The sequence below is a fragment of the Neomonachus schauinslandi genome, chromosome 9 (genome assembly GCF_002201575.2).
Source record: "Neomonachus schauinslandi chromosome 9, ASM220157v2, whole genome shotgun sequence".
Lineage (NCBI taxonomy): Eukaryota > Metazoa > Chordata > Mammalia > Carnivora > Phocidae > Neomonachus > Neomonachus schauinslandi.
Window position 1 is genome coordinate 5,123,743 of NC_058411.1, and position 26,876 is coordinate 5,150,618.

Genomic DNA, 26,876 nt, shown 5'->3' on the forward strand with positions numbered 1-26,876 from the left:
AGAGACGGCACGTCTGGGCGGCAGCTGGGAGTTAGGCAGGGGCCAGTCCAGGAAGGGCGTGGAATTAGCAGTGGACAGGGAGCTCTGGGGGGGGGGGGGGTGTGAAGCAGGTGGTGGTTGGCAGGGGGCCCATGGGGAGCCAGCGTGGAGGGTGCCCCTGAGGAAGGGGGCAGGGGAGCAGGGTGGGTGGCAGTGGGCTTGCAGAGGAGCGTGGGTGTGATGCCTTTGCCCGAGGAGTCCCATCCAGCCCAGGCCCGCTCAGCAGGGCGGCGGGGGTGCGGGCTGCCAGCCCCGGGGCAGCAGAGTACAAAGCACAGGGTCCAGCGGCTTGAGCGTGGCCTGTTCCTGCAGCCCGTAACGCTGCCCGGGCACCAGCCGGAACTCGAGCCTCTGCAGCAGCTTGGCCATGACCACCTTCACCTCCATCTGTGTGCGGACGTGAGGAAGGGCAGGAGGCACGGGGCGTGAATGGGCAGCTGCCTGGCCCAGCCCCCAGCCCCCAGCCAGGGGTCCCAGAGCAGGGCTCTGAAATGCCTCCTGGCCCAGGACGAGACACCACCCCTGAAGTCAGCTCCGGGCAGAAGCCCCAGCCGTGGCCTCCTACCTGAGCAAACTGCTGCCCGATGCAGGAGCGCGGTCCCAGAGAGAAGGGGAAGTAGGTGAACCTCGGCCTGCAGGGAGAGAGGAGTCAGGAGGTGGCAGTCCTGTCACAGCTCCACCCCAGCGGTGACAAACCCATCCCTCGCTGATGCATGGCTGTGCACCAGGGCTGGGTTTTGCATACACTGAAAACATCAACAGCTGGCTCCGTCAGGCTCTGCATCAGCATTTTCTCATGTTATCCTCCTCTGGAGCCTTCCAGAAGGAGCTGTTATTATCCCCAGTTCACAGAAGGAGGAACCAAGGAGCTCACGATCCTATGGCACTTCTATGTTCAGCTGGTCACATGTCCAGTTCTGGGCAGAGTCTGGATGCAGGTGGCCTGTCCCTGGAGCCAGCCACCAGCAACCCCCCCTCACTGTACTTTCAGGCATTCACCCCCATAGCGAGCTGCAGACAGAGCCATCAGGATTCCCATTTCTCAGAGAGGACCGTCAAAGCAGGGGGAGGTGTGGTCCCTGGCCCGAGTCACAGGGCTTCCCAGTACAAGGGATGGGTTCTGAGCATGGGTGCAGAAACCAGTCTGAGCTGGCTTCAAGCCCCAGCTCTGCGGCTCCTGGCTGCATGCCCTTGGATAAGTTACCTAACCTCTCTGAGCTGTGATTTTGTCTCCATTAAACGGGGCAGAGTGCGGATCACAACTCCCTCACAGTGATCTGGAAGGCTATGTGGGCTCAGGGGTCATAGGCAGTTCAGAGCAGAGATCACTGGACATCCTCCTCCCACATGCACAGCTTGAAGAGAGACTTACTTGGGTGCTTTGGGGCTGAAGCGATCGGGGTTGAAAGTCAGTGGGTCCTCAAAGTACGTGTCCATACGCCCCATGACGTAGGTGCTGAACTGCGGGGCAGAGGATCCACTTGTCTCCGGTTCCAAAGATGAGCACCCTCACACCTCCCCAACCCGCTGCGGCCACCCAATGGAGTGACCAGGAGTAGAGGAGGCCCACCCCCCACCCTACTCCACCCACCCATCTGGGCCAGTGTGGGACTCCACTGGCTCCTGGAAAGTGCCTAAGAGGAAGGAGGGGGACAGCCCAGTGTCCCAAGGGCATCTGGCTGCTGCATCATCCCATGCTTGGCCCCGTGCAGTGGGGGACTACAACTATCCCTATTTTACAGATGAGAAAACTGAGGCTCAGAGAGCGGTTCATGACTTGCCTAAAGTCAGCCGGCAAGTAAGTGGCCAAACTGAGATTCAGACTCAGGTCTGCTTCGAGAGCATCTTTCTCAAGATCTCTGAGAACTGTTATTTGGCACAAGGCTTGCAACGGGGGCGGGGGGGGGGCTGAAGAGGGGTGAGGCAGAGGAGCCCAGGGGCCCACTAGCCTTTCAATGCATGCCACGTCACCTCCCTACTGGGGTTAATGTTCCATGCCCCTGGCCTCCATGGGCCATACATGCCCCCCATAACTTGGGCCCTGGGTCCCAACCTCTGCCTCACTACTCCTGCACAAAAGAGCTCCCTGAGCCCCCTCTGTCCCTGGTTCTCTGTGCTGAGAGTCCAGGGCATGCAGGGTGAAGGGAGGGCCTGGAACGAGGCTCTGAAAAGTGGGTGGGAGCATAAGGTGGAGAGGTGTCTGAGACCAGCGAAGGGCACCTACTGTGTGCTAGGGAATTTTGTCGGACACGTGACTACATTATTCTTTGACTCTTCTCAGTAAACTGTGACTCAGAGATCAGGCATCATCATCCCCATCTTACAAGGAGGGCACTGAGGCCCAGAGATGACCCAGCCTGCCAGAGCGGGGCTGGCATTGGAACCGGGGTCTGCCCACTCACGGCCCACACAGCTGTACACCTGCCCAGCCAGACGTAAGGGCATTCTAAACCACCACCTCGGTCACTCAGACAGGTGGTACTGGTGCAGGGGTGTTAATAAGAAAAAAAAGGAGCAGATAAACAGAATAAAGAACACACTCTGATATAAGCTGGAGAGGGTGTAGCAGAGTCCTGGGAAGCCCAGGTGGGGTAGGATGGGGGAGGGGGCCGCCTGATAGATAGAACCAGAAGCATGTCGCTTTCCTTTGTAAATAAAAACGGGTCATGCCATGGGCTGAACTGTGTCCCCCTAAAATTCTGATGTTAAAGTCCTAACCTCAGAATGTGACTGTATTCCAAGATAGTCTCCTTAAAGAGATAATCAAGTTATAATGAGGTCATTAGGGTGGACCCTACTCCAGTCTGGCTCGTGTCCTTAGAAGAAGAGGAGATTAGGACAGACACACACAGGAGAGGTCTTGGGAGGGCACGGCGGGAAGGTGGCATCTGCAAACCAAGGAGAGAGGCCTCAGGAGAACCCAACCCTGCCAGCACCTCGATCTTGGATCCCCAGCTTCTAGAACTGTAAGAAAGTACATTTCCACTGCTAAGCGCCGCATCTGTGGTGCTTTGTTCTGACAGCCCCAGGAAACAAAACCAGATCCCTACCTTACACTATACGCAAAGTCAACTCCAGGTGGATACAAACTTAACTTGCAAAAGAAAAGTGTGAAATTGTTAGAAGACAATGTAAGCAACAATGCTGACCTCAGGATGGGGGCGGGGGGGTTCCCTAAGACAAGAGAAGGGACCACTACAAACTTAAGAACTTCAGCTCATTGAAAACGCTTTAACAAAGAGAATCCACAAACCTAAAGACGACATTTGCAACCCACATACCTGACAAAGGATTAACACATGATTTTTTAAAGAAGTGCTGCAGAGCGATGAGACAGCCCAGAAGGAGAAAAGTAGCACAGGGCTGCGAGCCTCGCTAGGAAGTAACCAGGAAAGTGCAAATCAAGACCACAGGGAAGTACCTTCCTTGCACTTGTTCGGTTGCAAAAAATAAGAAGCTGGGCCATACTAGGTGTTGGGGAGGATAAGGAACCCCGCTGGTGGGAGTCCGGGTTGGCACAGGTGCTCTGGAAAACATTTTGGTGCTAGTTTACCAAGCTGATCATTCAGCTATCCCACACCCCAGCCCTCCGCCCCCGTCTGCACCGTCCACCGGTCACGCGGGCAGGAACAGTGGCAGCAGCAGGAAACGGGGCGACTCTCGGATGCCCACTGACCCAGAATTGAGAATGGGGCGGTGGTCTCCACATAGCAGAATATGATACAGCAGTGAACCGAGGGCCTCCAGTCACAAAGCAATCCTGGGACATATCACCTCGTGGGCATACATACACACACACACACACGCATACACAAAAAGGCGAGGCAATGGCAAGCACAGAATTCAGGACAGTGATTGCTTCTGGAGGGAAGCTGGACAGTGACACATTTCTAGTTTGGGGGTGGGTTTCCAGGAGTCACTGTGCATGAAGGGATGCCCAATGAGGGAATAAATGAATGTATGTGTAAACAAAGAAACAAGTAGGGGCGCCCGGGTGGTTCAGTCGGTTGAGAGTCCGAATCTTGATTTTGGCTCAGGTCATGATCTCAGGGTCGTGAGATCGAGCCCCGCTTGGGCTCTGTGCTCAGCATGGAGCCTGCTTAAGATTCTTCTCTCCCTCTGCCTCTGCCCCTCCCCACCCCTCTGCTCACGCTCTCATGCTCTCTCTCTTAAAAAAAAAAAAAAAGAGAGAGAGAGAGAAAGAAAGAAACAAGTAAATGAGAGGAGGGAGGGAAAGTCACCCTCCGTGGGAGAAGGGGCTATGGAGGGGAGACAGAAGGAATTGGACAGCCTGGGGTCAGCTGTGAAACTGGGCACATCTTGTATCTGCCCCCGGCCAGGTATGTGACCTCAGGAAAGTGACCTAACCTCTCTGAGCCTCAGTGTCCTCAGATGTAAACAGGGTGCCTCCTTTCCAGAATCATCCACTGTAACCTTACACCAGTGTGAAAGGGAAGAAAGACCTCACAGTGTCATAGTGCAACTTGAATGAGAAACCCCAGTGGTGACAACAGGGCCACGGACGTCCCGACCTCAGAGCTTGGTCACCCTGGGGGCAGGCAGGGAGGGCCCCCACACACCAGGAGCGGGGTGTTTCCGGGCACTCTGACCCCGTCAATCAAGGTCTCCTCCTCCAGCAGGCGAAAGGTGCCCCACGCCGGCGGGTACAGCCTCAGCGACTCTTTGAGAACCTACAGAAGCCACACGGGGAGACAAAGAGAGAAGTCAGGAGATCCCCCCAGAACGTGCCAGTGGCATGCCCCAGACCCAACTTTGCTCCCACATCCAGGACCAGGTCCCAGACCCCCGCCAAGTTAGCCTCATCTTCTTGTCCAACCCCTCCTGTCACAGGAGAAACTGAGGCCCAAAATAAGGGGGTTGTGCAGAACCACCATGATGGAGACCGGACCAGGACCCAGGCCTCCCTCTGAACCAGGGCACCACCTTCTCAGAGGAGCCCTCCCCCAGCTCAAGCCAGGCCTCCTGCTGTGCTTTGTCGGGACCAGAGGGGGCCGCTGAGTCTGGCCCCTGGTGGCCAGCTTGAGGCTCCTGGAAGTGCCTGGCCTCCCCCGGAAATGCAAACAGCGCCATTGGCCATTCGATCAAGGATCAAGGGCTGCTGGTCCGGGGAGTTGTTTTTTTTTTTTTTTTTTTTAATATCCTGGGACATTCTCACATGCAGTGAAGTTAGAGAACACCCGTACGAAAGAGTTCAGGGGGGCGGCAGGCCTGGCTTGACGCACCACCCACAAGCGCCCAGAAGCTTCTCTCCTGCCCCCACACCTGGGACAGGTACTGCAGTCTCCCCAGGTCGTCACAGTCCAGGTGCCTCTTAGAACCGATGACCTCGTCCACCTCTGCCTGCAGCCTGTCGGGGCAGACAAAGACAAGCTCGTCCCCAAGGACAGGTCGCCCCCTACTAGTTTTAGGGAGGAGGGATGGAGGGGAGCGTGGAGAGCCGCCTGGGGCACCCCATCGGTCGCATGCACACACACATGGCCCGCCCCATTGTTGAAGACATCCAGGAACCCACGTCGCAACCGAGATGCCCGAGCGGTTGGCAATTATGTTCCGGGGCCTTACAATATCCCCCCTCCGTGCTTGCTGCTTGGAACCGGCTGCAAAAAATAAATGCACCACCGAACAAGCTCTCTGCGCCGAGCAGCCTGGCTCAGCCTGGCTCAGCCTGGCTCACAGCAGCCCACAGCGGGAAACGAGCAGCGCAGGGATGCCGGCTGAGTAAGCCTTAAGACGGGCACCGTTAGAAGAATATGCAGCACCGAAAGTGGATTTGGACCACGTCACACCCACGAGGAACGTCACACCAAGCGTTAGCAAGGCTGTGGAGCAAGCGGAACCCTTGTGCATTGTCCGAGGGAATGGAACCTGGTGCGGGTGTGTATGGAAAATGCGATGGCGGTGCCTCAAAATGTGAAATGTAGAATTACCATATGCTCCAGCAATTCCACTCTGGGTGTGTGCGCCCCCACACTGAAAGTAGGGTCCCGTAGATACCTGTACACCCAAGTTCATAGCAGCATTATTCACAGTAGCTGAAGGCCAGAAGCAACCCCGGTGTCCATCACCACATGAATAGATTAACAAAATGTGGTCTCTCCATGGGGTGCTTGGGTGGCTCAGTGGTCTAAGCATCTGCCTTCGGCTCAGGTCTTGATCCTGGGGTCCTGGGATCGAGTCCCATGTCAGGCTCCCTGCTCAGTGAGCAGTCTGCTTCTCCCTCTCTCTCTGCCTCTCCCCCTGCTCCTTCTCTCTCTCTCATTCACTCTCACTCTCAAATAAATAAATAAAATCTTAAAAAAATATGTGGCCTAACCATACGATGGAATATTATTCAGTCTTAAAAAGGAGGGAAGTCTGGACACCTGCTAAAACATGGATGGAACTAAAGACATTATACTAAGTGAGATAAGCCAGACAAAAAGGTCAATTACTGTGTGATTCCTATATGAGGTCCCTAGAGGAGTTAAATTCATAAAGACAGAGAGTAGAATAGGGGCTCTGAGGGGGGGCCCAGGGGCTGAGGCGGTTGGGAAGCTAGTGTTTACTGGGGACAATGTCCGTTGCAATGATGAGAAAGTTCTGGAAATGGTGGTGGTGGTTGCACAGCCATGGGAATGTGCTTAATGCCACTGAACTATGCCTTTAAAAATGGTTAAAATGGCAAATTTTAGGGGCACCTGGGTGGCTCAGTCGTTAAGTGTCTGCCTTTGGCTCAGGTCACGATCCCAGGGTCCTGGGATCAAGCCCCGCATTGGGCTCCCTGCTCCACAGGAAGCCTCTTTCTCCCTCTCCCACTCCCCCTGCTTGTGTTCCCTCTCTCGCTGTGTCTCTCTCTGTCAAGTAAATAAAATCTTTAAAAAAAAAAAGGCAAATTTTATGCATGTATGTGTGTGTGTATATATCCACAATATAAAAAAGTGGATTTGGAAGAAGAGTTTACAATAAATAATATGGGGCAATGTGATAAAACACACGGTGAAATTCAGTAGTTAATTGTGAACTGCCTCGAGGGGTGGGGCACCGTAGGTGGAATTATTATTATTATTAATTACTATTATTATTATAACTTTTCTGCCTTTTCCAAATTTTTATAAAGAGCATATTAGTATTGTAGATGTATTTAAAACCCCAACCAACCATCTTATACTCGCAAGCGATCATTCACGTCTGCCCGTGGATGCTGCTGATTAACAACTGTAATCAAGGCTTTCCCCGCCTCTGGGGCTCCCGCCCCCACGCCTGTCGGGGTTTTCAGAGTGCTTTCACATTGGTGCAGTCAGTCTGTGCAATGGTCATCGAGGGAACCTGTTTCTATTTAAGGAAACCAATGGCCCAGCTCAAACGCCATCTCCTGGGTACCCTCCTTTGTCTCGCTGGCTGAGGATAAGCCCTTCCTCAATGCTGAGCTGGAGTTCTGTTCAGTTCTCAGTGCCAGCCCCTGGCCAGGCACTGAGCACAGCATGGGGAGGGAAAGAGCCATGGTCCCTGCTTTTTTGGAGCTTCTAGTTTCATGACTGAAACAGACTCAAAGCAAACCAGCCCTGGAGAAAAAGGCATTCATGAGCTGGGAAGAACCTAGGAGGGGAAAACACAGAATAGCTACTTTAGGAGTGTGAGAAGGCTTCTGCAGGGTTGGACAAGGAGTTCTCCAAGAGAAAAGCAGGGAGAGGAGCTTCCAGAAGAGGGACTGGCATGTGCAAAGGCCCTGGGGTGAAGAGAAGCAGGACACACTGGAGGAGGCTCAGCCGTGGGAGGCGCAAGACATCAGACAATCCCTTCACCAGTTTCAAGGGGAGCCACTACCCCCCCACCAAGTCTCCCCATTCTGTACCTTGCCAAGATCTCAGGCTGGCGGGACAGCTCCATCACCGTGAATGCCAAATGATTGGCAGAGGTCTCATGGCCTGCGGGAAAGGAGAGCAGCAGTTCTACATGGGGCTACCAGGCTGCTGCTGGTCTGCCCCAGCTGCCTCCGAGACCCTGAGCCCATGGTGGCAGTTCCGGTCCTCACTTCTGCCCCCTGCAACTGAGCTGGGTGTCCAGATAGGAAGGAGATAGGCTGCCCACCCACAGATCCCCTGTGCCAGCCAGTGTAGTCCAATAAATGGCATTTGTCCCCATGCATCTGGTTTTTACACCCTAAAAGCTCCTTCTGGGGTGTCTGGGTGGCTTAGTTGGTTAAGCGTCTGCCTTCAGCTTGGGTCATGATCCTAGGGTCCTGGGATCAAGCCCCGAGCTGGGCTCCCTGCTCAGTGGGGAGTCTGCTTCTTCCTCTCCCTCTGCTGCTCCCCCCTGCTTGTGCTCTCTCTCAAATAAAGAAGTAAAATCTTAAAAAAAAAAAATTTGATGAGCAAAGGAATGAAGTTGCCTGGCACGTCTTTTTGTGCTGGTCTAATGAAGGTCTCCTCATAAATGCTGAGGGGGTGGGGCCTTGAGTTCACATGGCCAAGCTCTCCTGAGCCCAAAAAGGCAGCTTCACGCCCCCTCACAGTGGCCAGCTCCATCACCAGGTCAGCGGCCACCGAGAAGACCTCCCGGACCTCCCCGAGCAGAGGGAGGCCTTCTGCTCCCCTATCCCAGCCCCTCACTTCTGCAGCAGAACTCCACGCAGACAACCCGAAAAATCGCCCAGAGTCAGGTCTGAGGGGATGCCTGGTTCCCACCATTTCTGCAAAGCCTTGAGCCCTTGGCCACCCCTGGAGCTACAAACCAGCAATGAAGAAGGTGACGAAGTTGTCCAGCAGGACCTCATCATCCTGGGCCCCCTCTTCAGCTGAAAGACAAGGAGGGTCTCAGGGCCCAGCAGCAGATGCCTGCTACACTCGTACCCCTTGTTCCCTTGCCCCACGGCCCAGCGATGAAGCAAACGACCTTCTCCCCGGAAGCCAGATAGAGACACCCGGAGTCAAGTGTGATCAGCCACCATGACAGGGGGCACCCCTGCCGCCCGGCCCTCCCAAGGCCCACGTGGGAGCCCTCGAACCTTTGAGGATCTGTGTGAGGATGTCGGCAGGGACGTCCTCCCCCCTCTTCAGGGCCTCCCGGCGGCGCTGGACCCAGTCCTTGCCAACCTGGCGCAGAAAGCGGATGCTCTCCCGGATCTCTCGGACCTGCTTCCACTTCCCTGGCATAAACTGAATAAGAACTCCCGCTCAGGACACCAACCAAGCACGCAGGTCAACCTCTCCCTCTCCCCCAGCTCCGAAACGACTTTAGAAACCCACAGCAGCACAGGCAAGCTGGGAGGTGGGAAGACTGCGAGAAAATTCTAGAAATATCTAGAAAAGATAAAGCAGCGAAGGAGATTTGACCAACATGGCAGGCTGAGCCCAAGCATTGGCTTCCCTTTCCTGTACCAAATCCCTAGATGTGATGGGAAAGGTGCCTAGAAAATTAGAAGGGGTCCCTGAAGGATGGAGGTGGCTAGGACTGCAAGGAAGGAAGAAACCACAGCCAGAGGGCAGGGAGGTAGAATCAACTGCAGAAAAGACGGGGTGGCATCAGGGGATCCCAAGCTCAGAGGCTGAAGTCCCAGGGAACAGGAAGAGGCCCTGGGCATCTGAGGATCAACTCAAGTACCACCTCTCTCCCTTCTTCCTCTTTCATGCCTGGAACAAGGAGATGATAGCTGGAGCTGCAGCAGCGTTCTTATAACAATGAGGTGATATGCTGGAGACAGCAGAACAGAAAGACAAAAAAAATTCCAGGAACATCTGACATTGTGGCCCTAGCACAGCCCTCCTAGATTGCCAGCTTCAGGATGATTGTACATGAGAGGAAGATTAACTCCTAATTTACTTAAGCCACTTTGATTTTGATTCTCTACGTTAGGTGATGTATGCAAATCCTAACTGATTCAGAAGTCACTTCAGTCATAACCAGAGCTCAAAACCCATTCTGAAAAAAGGTCACTGGAGGAGGTGCTCCAGCAAATTAGGACAACGCCAGCTCTGGTCACCGGAGGGGTGTGGGGGCAGTACCTTCGCCAGAGTGTTGCGCGACGCAGTAATCCCCTCCAGGATGAGTTTCACCTTCCGGGACAGAGGCTTCTGGGCACCCAGCAGCATGCCTGTCTCCATCCCAAAAGCTGCCTGGGGGAGAGAGAAGGGCGAGGTCTTCCCTGGGGCAATGGGAAGACTTGAAGACCCAGGGCAGAACCTGGCGCTGCTCAGCTAGAGACCCAGGCCCTGGGCTAAGGGCTTACATGCATTGCGTCATTGAACTCCTTACAATGACCCACGATGATTCCAACCTCGTGGGACATGGTGAGGACTACGTAGCACGTAGTAGCGACTCCACAAACCTTGGCTTCCTTCCTTGACAAGATGCATTTCCCCAGAAATGCAGCCTTCCTTGGTGTCCCTTCTATACCCAGCCTCCCACTGAATTATTGGGTGACAATGACCCTTCACTGTGTCTGCACTCCAGCCGCCTGAACTGACCTTACCCAAGCGCGGGGGATATTGCGCCACTGCTCAGCCTGCCAGGGTGCAGAGCCAAGCCAGACCCAGGGCAGGTGCTGAGGGGAGGTAGGTTTTGGGCTGGGAGGCAAGGAGACCTGAGATCCAGTCCAGCTTCTGCCACTGACCAGACACAGGCCAGTCCCCACACCTCTCACGGTCCATTCCCAGAGAATGAGTTAGTAGCTGTCATCTCGTACAAGTTTCTGTTGAATATTCAAGGAGATATGAAGTTCCCCAGGCAGAGAAGGGGTTGATGTGTGGAGGACGAGGAGGAGGGTGGAGGAACGCAAGGAAAGGGAAGAGGGAGAGAAGAGCAGCCCTCTGACCCATGTCAGACCCCGCTCCCATGGCCCACCAGCCTCCCATCACCTTGGCCAGGATGTCCATGGTGGTGCAGGTCAGCATGTCCTGCATGGACACCGGGGTCTGCCCATCTGCCTTGGCCTCCAGAATCTCCACCAGCTGCTCGGCTTTCTCGTTGAACGTTTCCATCAAGCTGACCAAGGAGCTGGGGAAACAGCATCCATTGAAAGAGCCAAGAAATTGGAAAAAATTCAAATATCTATCAACCGATGAATGGATAAGCAAAATGTGGTATGTCTAATACAATGGAATTTCATTTGATAATTAAAAAAGGAAATTCTGAAACATACTTTGGCATGGATGAACCTCAAAAACCTTATGCTAAGTGAAAGAAGCCAGGCACAAAAAGAAATGTTGTATGGGGGCGCCTGGGTGGCTCAGTTGGTTGAGCGACTGCCTTCGGCTCAGGTCATGATCCTGGAGTCCTGGGATCGAGTCCTGCATTGGGCTCCCTGCTCAGTGGGGGGTCTGCTTCTCCCTCTGCCCTCTTCCCTCTCATGCTCTCTGTCTCTCATTCTCTCTCTCTCAAATAAATAAATAAAATCTTTAAAAAAAAAAAAAGAAATGTTGTATGATTCCATTTATAAGAAATGTCTGGAATACGAAAATCCATAGAGACAGAAAGTAGATTAGTGGTTGCCAGGTGCTGAGGCCACTGAGGGGAAACAGGGAGCGCCTGCTTTTTGGGGTGATGAAAGTATTCTAAAATGGATTGTGGTGATAGTTGTACAATCTTGTGAATATACTAAAACCCATTCAATTGTAAGTGATGAATTGTATGGTATGGAAACCATACCTCAATAAAAGTTATTTAAAACATAAAATGTAACCAAAAGCGAAAACTATAATACGGAAAATGAAAAGCCCAGAGGAGGAGTGATGAGGGGAGACCCCCACCCCCATTCATCACTGTCACTCAGCCCTTGATGTTCAGCCCCATGTCCCTGGCAGCCTGCCTTGCTGTCTCTGACTGCTAATGCCCTCACCTCTCACCCTTCAGCTGGGGTGAGGGCCCCTCCCGTGAAACTCAGCCCCCTTCCCAAGGCCCGCCATCTTGGACACACTCACCTGCGGCTGAAGGCCAGGTCCATGACCCTGCGCTGTTTATGCCAGCGCTCATAGTCACATTCGGACACCAAGCCTTGGCCAAACAGTCTGCGGGAGACAAATGTGTGATGTGAGCAACAGGGAGGGAAGGGGGACTGCTGGCTTGATGGGGACAGGGTCACCTTTTGGGATGGTGGAAATGTTCTGGAACTACACAGTGGTGATGGTTATACCATATTGTGAATGGACAAAATGTCACTGAGCTGTAACTCCAACATGGTTAAAATGAGGACTTTTGTGAATTTTACCACGATAAAACATAAAGAAGACATGGGGTGATCATGTCCCCCACCCTTGCAACCCCTCCCCCTCCCCCTGCTATCCAGAGGGGAAAGAGGAGAAGGACGGTGACAACGGCAATAGCAGTGGCCACCATTTATGGGGCACCTGTTGCGTGCCTGATAGCCTGGGCCCGGGCCTCCATGCTATGCCCAGTGCCCCGGGCCCCTCAGCCCTCTGCCTGCTGCCAGAGGCTTTCCCGGCCTCTGCCCCAGCCCCTCCTCACGCCTTACCTCTCACCAAACACAGTCTGGATTGCGTGGTACATCTTGGAGTCCTTGTTGTACTTGGTGGACATCAGGAACTTCTAAACATCCCCAAAAAGCCAACGTGAGCTCGTGCACCCGTGAGAGGCTGCAAAGGACTCAGCAGTTCTCTGGACTCTTGTGAAACAATGCCCCGACAGTCACCATTAACTGAGTCCCAGCTGTGGCGTGAGTCCTTCACCCAGCACAATCTCACCTAACCCTCCAGAAACCCTGTCTTCAAGCAACAGCATCTTGTTTGGGGATGAGGAAAGCAGGGCACAGGGGGGCACAGTGATATCTTGTGGCCACACAGCTGGAGTGGTGCGGTGGGGGATCCTCACTTCAATGCCCATGCACGGACCTCACAGCACACCCACCACCTTCCAAAGCAGCAAGAACGAGGAAAGGCAGGTGCTGCTCTGAAACCAGAGTGGGGAAGAGGAGAAGCCCAGAGGGAGGGCTTCTGGGACACAGGAGAGACACTCGGCACAGATTCAGTATTGTTAGTGCCAACCCAGGCATGGAAGTCAAGGAAGGCTTCCTGGAGGAAGGATCAACGTGCCTCACCACAAGCTGGATGGTAGCAATAATAACATTAGCTGACAGCTCTTGAGCCAGTATAGCCAAGGGGTTAACAGCTCAGGCTGTGGAGTCAGCGGGCTTGATCCAGGCTCAGCATCTTCGCTCCACCACTTGCTAACTTTATGACCACAGGCAAGTTACTCATCTCCTCTGCCTTCAGCTTCCTCATCTCACATGATGGGGATAAGAACAGTGCCTGCCTGGGAAGGTTGCTGTGAAGAGTAAATTTGTTCTACGTGAAGAGTCTGAGAACACTGAGACACAGCAGGTGCTCCGTGAATGTCAGGTGCACATCCGCATCCTATAGGTCACTTAGAGCCCAGTCAGCCCTAAGCTGGGGGTGCTATTTTTATACTCATCTTACATATGATGAAGAAACTGAGATTTAAAATGCCCAAGGTCACACACACAGTGAATGGTGGACATAGGATTTGAATCCAGGCAATTTGCCGTGGGACAGAGGAAAGGGAGGGCTGTGATCCAGGCAGGAGAAGCCCAGGCCACATGCTGCCTTCAGGCAGAGTGAGAAGTGGGGAGGGGCAGCAAGGGGGCTGGATCCCAGAGGTCTGCCTTATAGTACAGTGAGCTTTACCCTGTGGGCACTGGGAAGCAGCAAGACGATATCTCTACTGTACATTAATCCAGGGGCTGCTGGGATCTGAGAACTGAGCCTGGGGCTCTAATATCAATTTTTCAGCTGAAAGGAAACCCCCAAAATGGCTGACTTCGGATCATGAGCCATATCCTAAGAACCCACCCCCATCCACTGTCATTTATAAACCAACTTCTGTTACTACCCACTACCTGTCCCTATGACAATAAAGGCCCACCTCCCAGGTCCCTCTCAAACATCCCTAAATAGTCCAAGGTCTGTGCCAACCCTCCCAACCTAAACCCAGGAGTATCCACACTGAGGCACAACAGCCTCAACTTAGGCTCCAATCAGGTGTCCCCATAGTCGGGGGTCCCCATGCCTGCTGTCCCTGGGAATGGGGATCCTTTGAAGGCCCAGTGACCTAGGTTCTGGGGACACGAGGGGTGCATGGGGCACCCTCAGCACCTTCGCTACCTTCTCTGGTTGTCCACACTGACAGCACTCCTCTGAGCATTAAGGGATAACTGCTGGGGACTTGCCCTCTTGCCATAAGCAATAAAAAAAAAAAAAAAAAGGCAAAATGCATGAAATGTCTGTTTTCAGACACTAGACAACAGGAAGTGCTGGATTGTGAATCCTAAGAGAAGGAAAAGAAAAAAAAAGATGTGAGCCTTACGACCTAAGATTACTCCAGCTTTTTACAATTTCAGGATAAAGGCACTAGAAGATAAAACTCAAGTATATCCCAGCAGGCTTTCCAAGTTGATGAGACAGAAATCAGAGTCCAGACAGGCCAGAGGAGGCTAGAATTTGTAAGGCAGAGAACCTGAGGGGAGGGAGCTATGCATTGAAAGAGCTCCTGTGCAGAAATCTGCATAGGGATCCCCTACATCTTTGGATGAATACCAACCTGTGCATGTGTACAGTGAACACAAGACCGAGTTAAAAACTTCTAGGAAAAGGAGAATCACTGAGTAACTACAGGCTGAACAATTCTCAGAGCTTACGCAGGCCAAGAACTGTTCAAATTCCCACTGGCCCGAGTTAAACCTCAAACATAAGGGCTTTATGTGGTCCCCAGAAGAGTCACTCCTTAGTACTGGGGCTAAACTAGTTCTAGAGTACAAGTTGACCCAAGACCAACCCTATAAAAGCCTTAGAGCAAACCTGGAAAGGATCAAACTGATCCACAGGCAACTTTACCGTCTTCCAGAATGAATTCCAGCACCCTTTAAAGGAATGAAACAAAAGTGAGCATTCAACAATGCACAACTCACAATGCCCAGGGTCCAACATGCAATCACTAGACATGCCAAAGAGCAGAAAAAGCTACCTATAACCAGACCCAGAAATAACAGAGAGGATGGAGTTTGCAGACAGGAACTTTAACACATTTATTACAAATATTGCAAATATGCTCAAGGAACCCACGTATCCAAGAAGTTCAAAGACTCCTACAGAGCATTAACAAAAAGAAAAGTACACCAAGGCAGATCATAATCAAATTTCTGACACCAGTGATAAAGAGAAAATCTTGAAAGTAGACAGAGATGAAGTAGTATATTATTTGAAGATAGACTGATATAAGGTAAAGATTATACTATAAATCCTAGGACAACCACTAAGAGAGAAAGAAAGAGCCAATAAGCAAATGGTGGAGATAAAATGGAATACTAAAACATACTCCATCCAAAAGAAGGCAGGAAAGGAGGAGAGGGGGACAAACAACAGATAGGACAGAGAGCAAAGAACAGAGAGATTTAAACCTCACCATATCAATAGTTACATTAAATATAAATAACCTAAGTCCTTCAATTAAAAGGCAGAGATTGTCAGACTGTAAAACAGCAACACCCAACTATATGTTATCTATACAAAACCCACTTTAAATATAAAAACTCAAATGGGTTAAAAGTAAAAGGATGGCAAAAGATATACCATTCAACACTAAGCAGAAGACAGCTGGAGTCGCTACATTAATACTAGACAAAATGTCCTTCAAGAAATGGAATATTACCAAGGATAAAGGGGGACATTTCTAAAGATAAAGGGGTCAATTCATCACAAAGACATATCAATCCTAAATGTGTGCACGCCTAATAATAGAACTTCAAAATATACGAATCAAAATTGATAGAAACAAAAGCAGAAATAGAAAAACCCATGATTGGGGTGCCTGGATGACTCAGTCATTAAGCGTCTGCCTTCAGCTCAGGTCATGATCCCAGGGTCCTGGGATCAAGTCCCGCATCGGGCTCCCTGCTCAGTGGGAGCCCTGTTTCTCCCTCTCCCACTCCCCCTGCTTGTGTTCCCTCTCTTGCTCTCTCTCTGTCAAACAAATAAATAAATAAAATCTCTTTAAAAAAAAAGAAAGAAAAACCCATGACTGTGGTCAGAGTTTGACATTCCTCTCCAAGTAGTTGCTAGAACAACTATACAGAAAATTAGATGAGGACTTAGAAGATTCAGCTAACACTATCAACCAACTCCTAACTGACGTTTCTAAAACATTGCATTCAACAATCACCGAATACACATTCTTTTTAAGTGCTCACAAACATTCACCAAGGTAGACCATATGGTAGGTCATAAAACAAGCTTCAATTTGTTTAGGTGGATTGAAATCATGAAGAGTATTTTCTCTGACCTCATGGAATTAAACTAGAAATCAATAATAAAAGATATTTGGAAATACCATAATATTTAGAAATTGAATAACATATATGTAAATAATCCATGAATCAAAGAAGAAATCACAAGGGAAGTTAGAAACTGTTTTGAACCAAATGAAAATAAAAACCAAACACACATATTGAAATGTATGTTACATCTGTGCTATATATGAGATATATGGAGATATACGGAGATATCTGGAGATATATGAGATATATGGAGATACATGGCTGTAAGTGCTTATATTAGAAAAGAAGCAAGTATAAAATCAAGTCTCTAAACTCCCACCTTAAAAAATTTGCACAAGAACAAATCAAATCCAAAGTGAGTAGAGAAGGAAATAATAAAGAGCAGAAATCAAGAAAATAGAAAATGGACAAACAATGGAGAAATTCATAAAACCAAAAGCTGGTTCTTTGAAAAGATACATAAAATTGATGAACATTTTGCTAGCCTGACTAAGAAAATAAGAGAAAACCTAAATTACTGTTTGCAGGAATGAAAGAAGGGATATCATCACAGAGCCAGTAGACATGAAAAAGTTAATCAATAAATATTACGGACAACTCTATACCAATAATTTTAACACTTAGACAAAATGGACAAATGCCTTGAAAGACAAGAATTACCAAACCCTAGAAAAAAAGAAAGTTGGAATAGTCATAAATCAATTAAAGAAAGTGAGTAATTAAAACAAAACAAAAAGCACTTCCTTCAAAAAAAAATGCCAGGCTCAGATGGCTTCACTGGTGAGTCCCACCAAACATTCAAGGAAGAAATAACACTACCCCATACAAACTCCCTCAGAAAACAGAGGAGACGGGACCTTTCCTGACTCATCCTACAAGGTCTATTAAACTGATCCCCACACCAGACAAAGGCGTTATAAGAAAATAATAAATATAGAAACAAAAATTCTTAGCAGAAGATGAGCAAATTGTATCATGACCAGGAATGCAAGGTTGGTTTTAACACTTGAATATTATCAACCAATGCAATTCATTGTATTAACATATATGGCTTAACTTTTCTCATTGAGCATCATGAAGTTCTTCATATATGGTTTTTGGTAGCATGCTTTAAAAATCTTAAACTGTGTCTATATTTGAAATTAAATTTAAAAAATTATTTTTAGCACCTTCTTGGAGACACCTGGTTGTTCAGCCTTTTCCCCTGATATGGACCCTAAGTTGCATTTTCTCCTTCTCACGCCAAGAATCACCCTGCACATCTGCTGAGTTCCCACTGTGAGAACAGAAGCACCATCATTCATTGAGCAATTGCTGTGTGCCAGGCTAGGTGGTTCACACATGTTATTTCAGCTTCATGCTGACAACCATCTGTCACAGAGGCATCATCCCTATTTTATAGATGAGGAAACAGAGGCCCAGAGTGATGGCAGAGCCACCAGACTTGAGCCCTGTTCAGCCAACTCCAAGGTAAATGATCGGATGGCCATTCTTAGTACCCATATGGCAGGTGCCATCTGTACCTAGTACGGACTGATTGGAGCTCCCTGTCTGTTTCCTCATCTCTGACATGGGGGCTGATGAGAGTCTCTACCCCTGTGCGGATTAAATGGGTTAATAATCGTGAAGTACATAAAGAAGTGCATGTTTAAGTATCTTTTGCCCCTTTGTTTGTAAATAAATATTTGTTTATATAAATATTTGTGAGATAAATCAATTGATCTTTATTCTCATGATGGCCCGGGGACAGAGGGGTTATGATCCCACCTTGAAGATGAAGGAACCGAGGCTGAGAGGTGAGTGAGCTAAATGTGTGTGCGCCGCCTGGGCCACACTCCCAAATGGTGGGTGGTCAGAGAGAAAGATGCCATTCGTTTCTGGATCCTTGGGAAACCAGCCCAAATGCTGGTGCCTCCGGGACATTTCTCCTACAGTCCCTTCGGCTGAGTTTCATGCCCCCAGCTAGAGAAGGGAAAGTCCCTCCCCTTGGAATCCACTCTGCTTCCTACCTTGACCGATTCAGGGCTCGTGACAATGACAGAGGTTTTGTGGAAGACGTTGACCCGCACGACAGGGCCATACTTCTTAGCCCTGGAAACCAAAATGACCCAAAAGGAGGCTGTCAGCTTCAGGAGACGTGAATATCACCATCACCACCCAGCAGGAGGATCAGGGTGTCCCACCCCAGGACTCAGTGCTGAGTCACACCCCCCACTGGGTCTCAGTTTCCACATCCATGAAATACGGTTGCTACCCTCCTTTTCTGGGAATCAAGCCAGATGGTGTCTTTGAAAATGCTTTGGCAAGTGTAAAACACCGCATACACTGACTGTTGAACCGAGTCACACCCCACACTGAGCTTACAGATGAAGAAACTGAGGCTCAGAGTTTCTGATGGCTAGTCTCAGGTCACACAGCTGGAGAAAGGCAGAACTTGTCTCTGAGCCAGTCTCTTCTGCCTCTCCACTCAGAGGAGGAACTTTGGGGGTGGCAGTGACCTGGCCGGGGAGGGGGTAGTGTGTGTGTGCTGGCCTGGGACGTGGAGGGGGGGTGCCCTACGAGGGACCTGGGCTGGAGTAAGGACAACAAATGACAACTAGGACCCACCAATCCAAAAACACATCTTGGAGCACGCGGCCACAAACCTCATCCTTTTTCCAAAAGTAGGGGAGGTGTCCTAGAAGGAAACTAGAAGAAACGGGAAACATTTAAGATCACCAGAAGTCACCATTAAAGAGCGCCCCCTTCCCCACAGGACCCCGTGAGGTTGGTGTTATTAGGCCCACTTTGCAGATGGGAAGACTGAGGCACGAGTAGGTATGGCGCTGGCTCAGGGGCACCCCGCGGTAAGAAAGCGGGCAGGATGCAAAGCCAGGTCTGGCCAGCTCCAGAAGTCTCCATAGAGGGGAGATGGAGGAGGATGAGACCATTTCCCTGGTGCAGAGGCTGGGGGCTGGCACATGGAAGGTGAACAGTAATATTGTGTGCAATTACCTTGGAACATCCACTGAACACTGGCTACATGCTGGGCACCATTCTACGCCTCATTCCATCTGACCTCCCCCACCGCCTGGAGGTAGGTATGTTGTTAACCTGTCTTATAGGTGGGGCAGCAGAGGCCAGAGAGATGGTCATCTGCCCACCACTGCACGGCTGGGACCAGGTCACCCCAAAGTCCTTCTCACGAGGGGATTGTTTTGTGATGCTAAGTCTGCGTAAGTTAAGTGTGTGTAAGTGTGTGTGTTTAAGTCTGGTGTGATCATCAGAATGTGAACAAGTCTGTCTGGCGTCACGTTGTGGCACCTTTTAGGTATGTCCTATCCCCTGCATGACTTATTTCAGACAAGCTCACTGACTACACCATCTAGAATGGGTGACAAAACTGCAGGTGGGGTTTTCTGGGTCAGAGAACTCCAGGAGGGAGATAGAGAGCAAATAAACAAATAGGTAAGTAAATACTAAGTCGGAGAGCGATGGGAGAAAAAGCAGAGGGGTAGGTAATCAGAGGTGGGGATAGGAGGGGGGTTGCCATTTTCTACAGGCAGGTCAGGAAATGTCCCTCTAAGAAGTTAACATGTGAGCTGCCATAAGTGAAGGACTTGGCTGCCCAGGTATCTGGGGGAAGAGCATTCCCGGCAAAGGGACTAGCAGGTGCAAAGGTCCCGAGGTAGGAATGTGCTTGGTAAGTTCAAGGAACAGGGAGCAGGTGTTGAGGCCGGAGTAGAGTGTTTGAGGGAGATGTGGTACAGGATAGGTTCCCCGAGGTAGGGGGCAGATCACCAATAGCCTTGTGGACTATTGTCAAAACTTTTGCTTTGACCCTGAAATGGGGGACACTGGAGGGTTTTGAGCAGAGCAGAGACAGGGTCTGATGGGTTTTCAATGGCTTGCTCTCACAGCTGCTGTGCTGAGAGTAAATGGGATGGGTGGGGGGCAGGAATGGAGGCAGGGGCACCAGCAAGGGGCTGTGAAAGGGGTTAAGGCTCAGACCAGTGCAGACAAGAAGCCCGGTTTCTAGTGTACATTGTAGGAGGAGCCAAGCGGACTTGCTGTGTGTGTCGGTGTGAGAGTGGTGTCAAGGCTGACTCAAGTCTCCTGGGCTGCGTGTTGGAAGGATGAATGGGGCTGCCATTTACTAAGGTGAGGAGGACTGAGAAGGAGCTGGTGGGGGGCAGCAGACCCCATCGTGCCCACCTCTGCCCTTGTCCACGCAGGCAGTATTTGAGGGGCAGCACGGAGGCTCTGCCTGGGGTTCCTGGCTCTGCCTGCAGGAAGGGTGGGCCAGAAGTTCCAGCTCAACACCCCCAGAGCAGCCTCCACCAATGACCCTGCGCCCTCCACCTGGGTGGGGGTCAGCTCTCGGAGCTCCCTGGGAGGTTGCACCTCAGTTGTTCCCAGAGGTAACTTGCTTTATTGGCTTTCTGACCTCCTCTCTCTATCCAATCCCCAACTCCCCCCAGGGATCACCCCCCATAAACCACTTATATTTCCATTCTTGTCTCAGGATCAGCCTCTGCGGACCGACCTGAGACAAGTGGATTGATTTAGGAATTTGGCTTTGAACCTGTCAGGCTTGCAGAGGAAAGCTACTAAGGGAAGCAGGGAAGTACACACTTGAAGTCAGGCTAGAGATGTGAATGTGACAGTCCTCAGCAGAGAGGCAGTACTTACAGACCACAAGGGGTGAGTGTAGACAGAGAAGAGACCCAAGGACTGAGCCAGGAGGTCAGGCAGCAAAGGGACCACCAGCCAGGGAGACTGAGCAGGAGAGGCTGGGGAGGCCGGAGGTGAGCAGCGGGGAGTGGAGTGGGACGCCTGCAGCGAGAGCAGGACAGGGGAGGGACAGGCACTCCCCCAGGCTGCCCTGGGGCCAGGCAAGACCGGGACTGAAGCGCTCTGGTGCATGGGGCTGCAGGGAGGTCGCTGGGACCTTGGCCAAAGCAGGGTGGGTGGAGAGGTGGATGACAGAGCCCGATGGGGTGGTGGGCCCAAGAGAGGAGGGGAAGGAGGAATGGGGGCCCAAAGATAGGCAGGCTTCTCAGGGGGGTGCTGAGGGGGTGCAGAGCCAGGGGGCGGCAGTTGGAGGGAATGGGAAGGGAAGAGACGGGTGTTTTTTGTTTTTTGTTTTTTTTACAATGTGTTATATAAAAATGGGAATGATGCAGGAGACAAGGAAAACTGATGGCAGAGGAGGGGGGCGCACTGCTGGGGCCAGAGCTGCTGAACTAAGGGGACGGCTCTCCTTGGCCGCAAGCACTGCGGTCCCAGTGCAGGGAAGGGGGCAGCTGTGGCCCTACAGCCCTGGAAGGAAGTTCTCCCAGGCTGTTCCATTTACTCTGGGAAGTAGGAGGCAAGAATAAAGGCTGACAGTGGGGATGGAGGGGGAGGTGGCAGGGACTGAAGAGAAGCAAGAACACTTGGGGAGTGGGCGGGCAAACGCAAGAGGAAGTGCAGTGTGGCCGCCAGGCAGCCGAAGCCCACTCGGGGTGAGCGGCCTTGAACTTACACTGCTCCACCTGCAGAAAGATGGACCGTGGACATCACACATGACTGGCTGTATTTCCAGAATAATCTAGTATCCGTGGTGACTCCCCATTGCCGCACGTTTTGGGAGAATGTTGTTTTGAATCACCTGAGTGAGAACACAGTCTAGACCCTCCTCACCCTCCCAGGCCTGTCTGAGAGCCCCCACCATAAACACTGGGGCCCGCTACTATTTGGGGAAGAACGTGAGTGACACTTCAAGAAAGCCCAGGGGACAGAGTGGCGCGCAGTCCCCATGGCCAGGCAGGAAAAGGAACTAAAACCCATTCCTTCCAGTTCCTGCAGGGGGCGCTGGGGAGGCAAAGGCAGAGCGGGAAGACCAGGTGTCGGAAGTGAACAGGTAAGGGATGGTAGAATTCCCAGACCATAGACTACTGGGACTGGGCTGGGGGGCTGACAGAAGCAAGCCCCTGTTGGTAGACTGGATATGGCGGAGCAACCCAGGGAGAGAGAGGAGGGTGAAAAGCCCCCTCCCCTGCCCGGTCCGTAGTAAGAGCCGTTTCCTATAACACTGTGGTTGGCACAGTAGCAATCCAAGGTTTCTTGAGGGCAGAGAAAGTCTTGGATGGTAAAGAAGGCGAGGTCATCTGGAGAGCCCACTGTGAGCAGCCACAGGGAGGAAGGGAGCCCACACGACGGCTGAGGTGTGGGTCGCTGCCAGGAATGAGGGTAAGGGGTCATGACTGTGCCTCGTGCCAGTGGAATGGGGTGGTGGGTGCTCAGCTGGGTACCCAAAGTCCTTTGGATGCGCCACCCAACGGACCCAGCAAGGGGTCGCCACCATCGCCAGGAGCCAATGGGCAATTTGTTGAACAGACCCCACCTCGGGCAACCTGGCAAGTAGGAATGAGAGGAGGGAGCCCGGGCCACCCAGGAGCCCACTTGAGAAACTTATTCCAAAATAAATAAAAACTGGAAGAGAGAGACTTTTTTGTTGTCAAGTTTACATTCATCCCACGCTACCAGGAGAGTGGGGGCTGATGAGGAAGCTGAGAGCAGTGAGAGAAAAATGAAGAAACCACAAGTGTTTGTGTGGGATCCAAACGTGGGGTCTGAGTTTTCAGCTGCTACATGGATGGTTGCAGTAGGATGTTGTTTGTGGGGAACTCCAGGAGGACATCCTGGAGGAGAGGGCATCCTGGTGACTCCTCATGAATAAGGAGGAGGATGGGTGGGGGCAGGGGGAGCACAGCAGCTGCCCCTTGTAAGGCAGAGGGATCCTTGCCTGAAAGTTGGCAAAGCCTGGAAGCACCAAGGGGCAAATGTTACTACTAGAGATTCGGTATGTACACTTCTTTGCCAACCATGGTGTTGCCAATCATGGTTTGAGGATCCAGGCTTTGAATACCAAAGCATCTGATCTGTGCTAGAAGAGGTTCCAGAACTTTCATTTAGTGCAGTTTTATATGTGACCACCAAACAACTGTTAATCCCAAATCTTTCTGCATATGCATCGTTCAGTTCACCTCCTTAGAATAAAGAGCCCAACTATAATTATATTTAATTATATAATTAAGTATTATATAATTAACCTCCTCCCACTCCTCCACCCACCCACACGCACCTGTAGGTCACACGTAGATTCTGCAGTGTAGGATTTGGGGGAGAATGCAGGCATAAAAGGAAAGAAATACAGACGCATACTACTACATGATGAACCTGGAAAACATGATGCTCAGTGAAAGAAGCCAGCCACAAAAGGCCACATATTGTATGATTCCATTTATATGTAATGTGCAAAACAGACAAATCTAGAGACAGAAAACAGATTAGTGGTTGCCTAGGGCTGGGGGGGGGTGAGGAGTAGGGGGAGATGAGGAGTGACAACTAATGGGTACTGGGTTTCTATTTGGAGTGATGGAAATGTTCTGGAACCAGCAGTTAAGATTGAACAACTCTGTCACTATACTAAAAAGCACTGATTGTACACTTTAAAAGGGTAAATTTTATGGCATAATTTTATTTTTAAAATGCAACTTAAAAAAAAGAGATGGGCGAGGGGCAGAAAGGGGCTTGATTTAAGGTCTGCCTTCTCAAGACAAAGAGACTAGACCAGGTCTACAGTGCTTGAAGCATGTGGGTTTACAAGAAGACCAAGTCATGATGAGACCCAGCAGAATGAGCACAAAGCTCATTCATTCAACCCCAACTGTTGATGGCTGATTTGAAAAGTTGGAAGGGTGACAGTGTACCTAACAGAGCTGGTAGGTGATTTCCACTATCCACTTTGAATCACTGTTTATCGAGTGTCTACTATGCACGCGCCAGATGTCAGGGACATAGCAGTGAACAAGACAGACACAGGCCTATGGGAAAGACAGACACTTAACAAGAGGTTGCACAAATAATTACCCAACTCTTACAATGACATAGAGTTTACAAAATGAACATGATATATTCGGGCATGGAAGCAGGTGGGACCTCCCTGAGGAGTTAGCATTGAATCCAAGCCTGGAAGGTGAGGGGAAGAACCATCTAGGTGGCGTGGAAGACAGGGCTGCTAAGCATGGGAAAAGGAAGACCCCAAGGTGGGCGAGGGCACCTGGGAAGACAGGGAGCCAGCAGGGAGAACAATCGCCTCCCTGCATCAACAGCCACAGAGATCTTTCCCAAATCCACCAAACAGGGATTCAGGCTTCCAATGCCAGGTCATCTGGCTTGGGCTGGAGGTGGGCACCTTCCAGAATGTTCATGTCCTGAGATTTTAAAAAGTGTGTCTAATACCATTGTTTATTCATTCATTCAACAAATATTTATTGAGCATCTGTAATGTGCCAGGTGCTGGGGATACACGAGCGAACACACAGCATCCCTGCCCTCCCGGGGCTCACATTCTAAAGGGGGGAGACAGACACAGTCAACAGGTGAACAGACAGTCAACAAGTGAACAGAAGGTAACTTCAGGGGTGATGGCCCCTTAGGAGTTGGGGGCTATGTGGGCTTTACAGAGGGTAGATGGGGAACAGCAAGACCCTGGAGCTGCAGGAGGGGGGTTGCAGAAAGACGGGGCGCAGCAGTGAGCAAGCAAGGGGGGGGATGAGAACAGTACAAAGTGGTTTCTGAGAGCTCAGCAGGGGCCTTGCTGGCCACAGAGTGGACTCAATCTAGAATTAGATTTCCTTCTAAAGTGATGGAAAGCTTTTAGAGCAGAGAAATGACACATATGATTTAGCTTCAGAAAGGTAAGCTTCTGGTGTGTGGGGAGGTAAGTTGGGTGGGGATGGGGGGCAAGGATGGAATGGAAGTACTAAGGAGAAGACAAAAAGGATATACCAGGACAGAAATACAAAGGAGAATGTGACCAAAGTAGAGTGTGTTGCAATCCAGGTGGAGTGACCCCGTTCCAAGTCTCAAAGTTAAGAGTGCCCACTTTAGAGCCAAGGCTGACCCGGGCGTAAATCTAGGCTTACCAACTGTGTGACCTTGGGCAGGTGACTTTGCCTCTGCGCGCCTCAGTCTCCTCGTCTGAACGATGGGGTAACAATAGCGCCTACCTAACAGGGTTGTCGCTGCCATCACGTTTGTGGGGCCCAGCAGAGCGCGGTGGGCGCCGGGCAGCTGCTGCGGCTGTGAGTAATTTGTTACTAAGAATAGTTAGCGCCCCTCTCCCGGCCGCCCTCTCCAAGCGGCCACGCGCAATGGCGAGGCTGGACCCCCCGCCCCGACGCCGGCTTGGACGCGGTCCCCTGGCCCCCCATTCGAGCGCCCCATCCAGGCCCCCGCCCCCACCCCCCGCTCACCTGGGCCGCGGCGGCCCGGGGATGTGCTCGTAGCGGCTGCGAGCGCGGTGCACGAAGGTGCAGCAGAGGCCGAAGGCGACCAGGACGGCGCTGCCGAGCAGCAGCAGCAGCCCGGGGCTCATGGCTCCCGGGCAGGCTAGGTAGGCCAGGGTCGGGGCCGGGCACCGAGGGGGCGGGAGGCCGCGAGCCGACTCAGCTGTCAGCGCCGCGCGCCGCCTCGGCCCCAGGCCCGGCGCGACCCAGCACCGCCCACTCCCGCCCGGCTCCGCCCCCGCCGGTTCGACCCCTCCCCGGGCGCTCCGTCCCCGCCAACCACGTCTCCGCCTCCGGTTCCTGCTCTCGGGGCCCGCCCCCGCCCCGCCCAAAGCCCCGCCCCAACCTCAACGCTGCTCAAGCTCAGGCCCCGCCCAGAGCATGGGATTTCCGCCAGTCACAACGCCGCTTCTGACTCAGAACGCCCCCATGCTCCGCCCCCTCCCCGCCTCCCCAGGCCCCGCCCTCAGCCCCTCAAGCTGTATCTCAACAGCAGCCCCGCCCAGAACGCGTTGTCCTTGGCAACCCCGATTCCTCCGCGCTTCCTGCCCCGGCCGCAGCGTTAAGTCCTGCTGGCTGGTTCCGCTCTCTTGCGCGCCTTCAAATAACGCCGTTTTCCGCGCGCGGACCTAGGCCCCTTCCCTTCTCTCTAAAATCTTCCTGGGAACCCCATCCCAGCCTCCAAAAGCCCGTCTTACTCCGACTGTTCCCATGCCTCTCTCTGGAACCCCCAACCCCCAAAGCTGGTTCCCCCTGCCTGGCCGGTCCCCGCCGAGCGCCGATGGTCGCCCCGCGGGGCCCACGGGCCAGGTGGCGAGGACTCCGGGGACACAGGGAGGCTGTGTCTGCGAATGAAGAGAGCACGGCTGGACCAGAATCGTCCCTCCTCGCGTCTCCGGGCCTCCAGAGCCTCCCAGACGCAAGAAAAGTCGGGTCGGAGGCGTTGACCCAGGTCAAAAGGAGCCGGAGTTGGAGGGCGTGCAAGTCTGGGTGCGCAAGGTCGCCCTCCATAGAAGGCGACAAACGTGCCCGCAGTGGCCAAAGAGTATTTGTGAAGTAATAACTGAGACTTCCTCCCGTTTATGTAACCCCCTTCTCCTCACCCGTTCGGGTGTGACAGACGATACCCAGCTCTGCACTTTTAGTTCTCATTCCTACACTTGGGGGGGGGCACCCAGAGTGGGAGCAGTGGTTGGGAAGGGCCGGGTGTGCACGTTCCT

General features: G+C 51.9%; 1 protein-coding gene across 1 annotated transcript; it reads right to left on the minus strand.

The window, feature by feature from the left end:
- Positions 1-258: 258 nt before the first annotated feature.
- On the minus strand, positions 259-25,745 carry LOC110571558 (cholesterol 24-hydroxylase). Its single transcript, XM_021679693.1, has 15 exons — positions 25,624-25,745; positions 18,947-19,027; positions 18,349-18,430; positions 12,506-12,579; positions 11,955-12,041; positions 10,893-11,031; positions 10,041-10,151; positions 9,044-9,194; positions 8,771-8,833; positions 7,892-7,964; positions 5,323-5,407; positions 4,620-4,730; positions 1,412-1,500; positions 605-671; positions 259-426 (listed from the first exon to the last, which is right to left on the minus strand). The coding sequence occupies exons 1-15, from the start codon at positions 25,743-25,745 to the stop codon at positions 259-261; spliced, it is 1,503 nt and encodes a 500-aa protein (XP_021535368.1).
- Between the last annotated feature and the right edge of the window lie 1,131 nt (positions 25,746-26,876).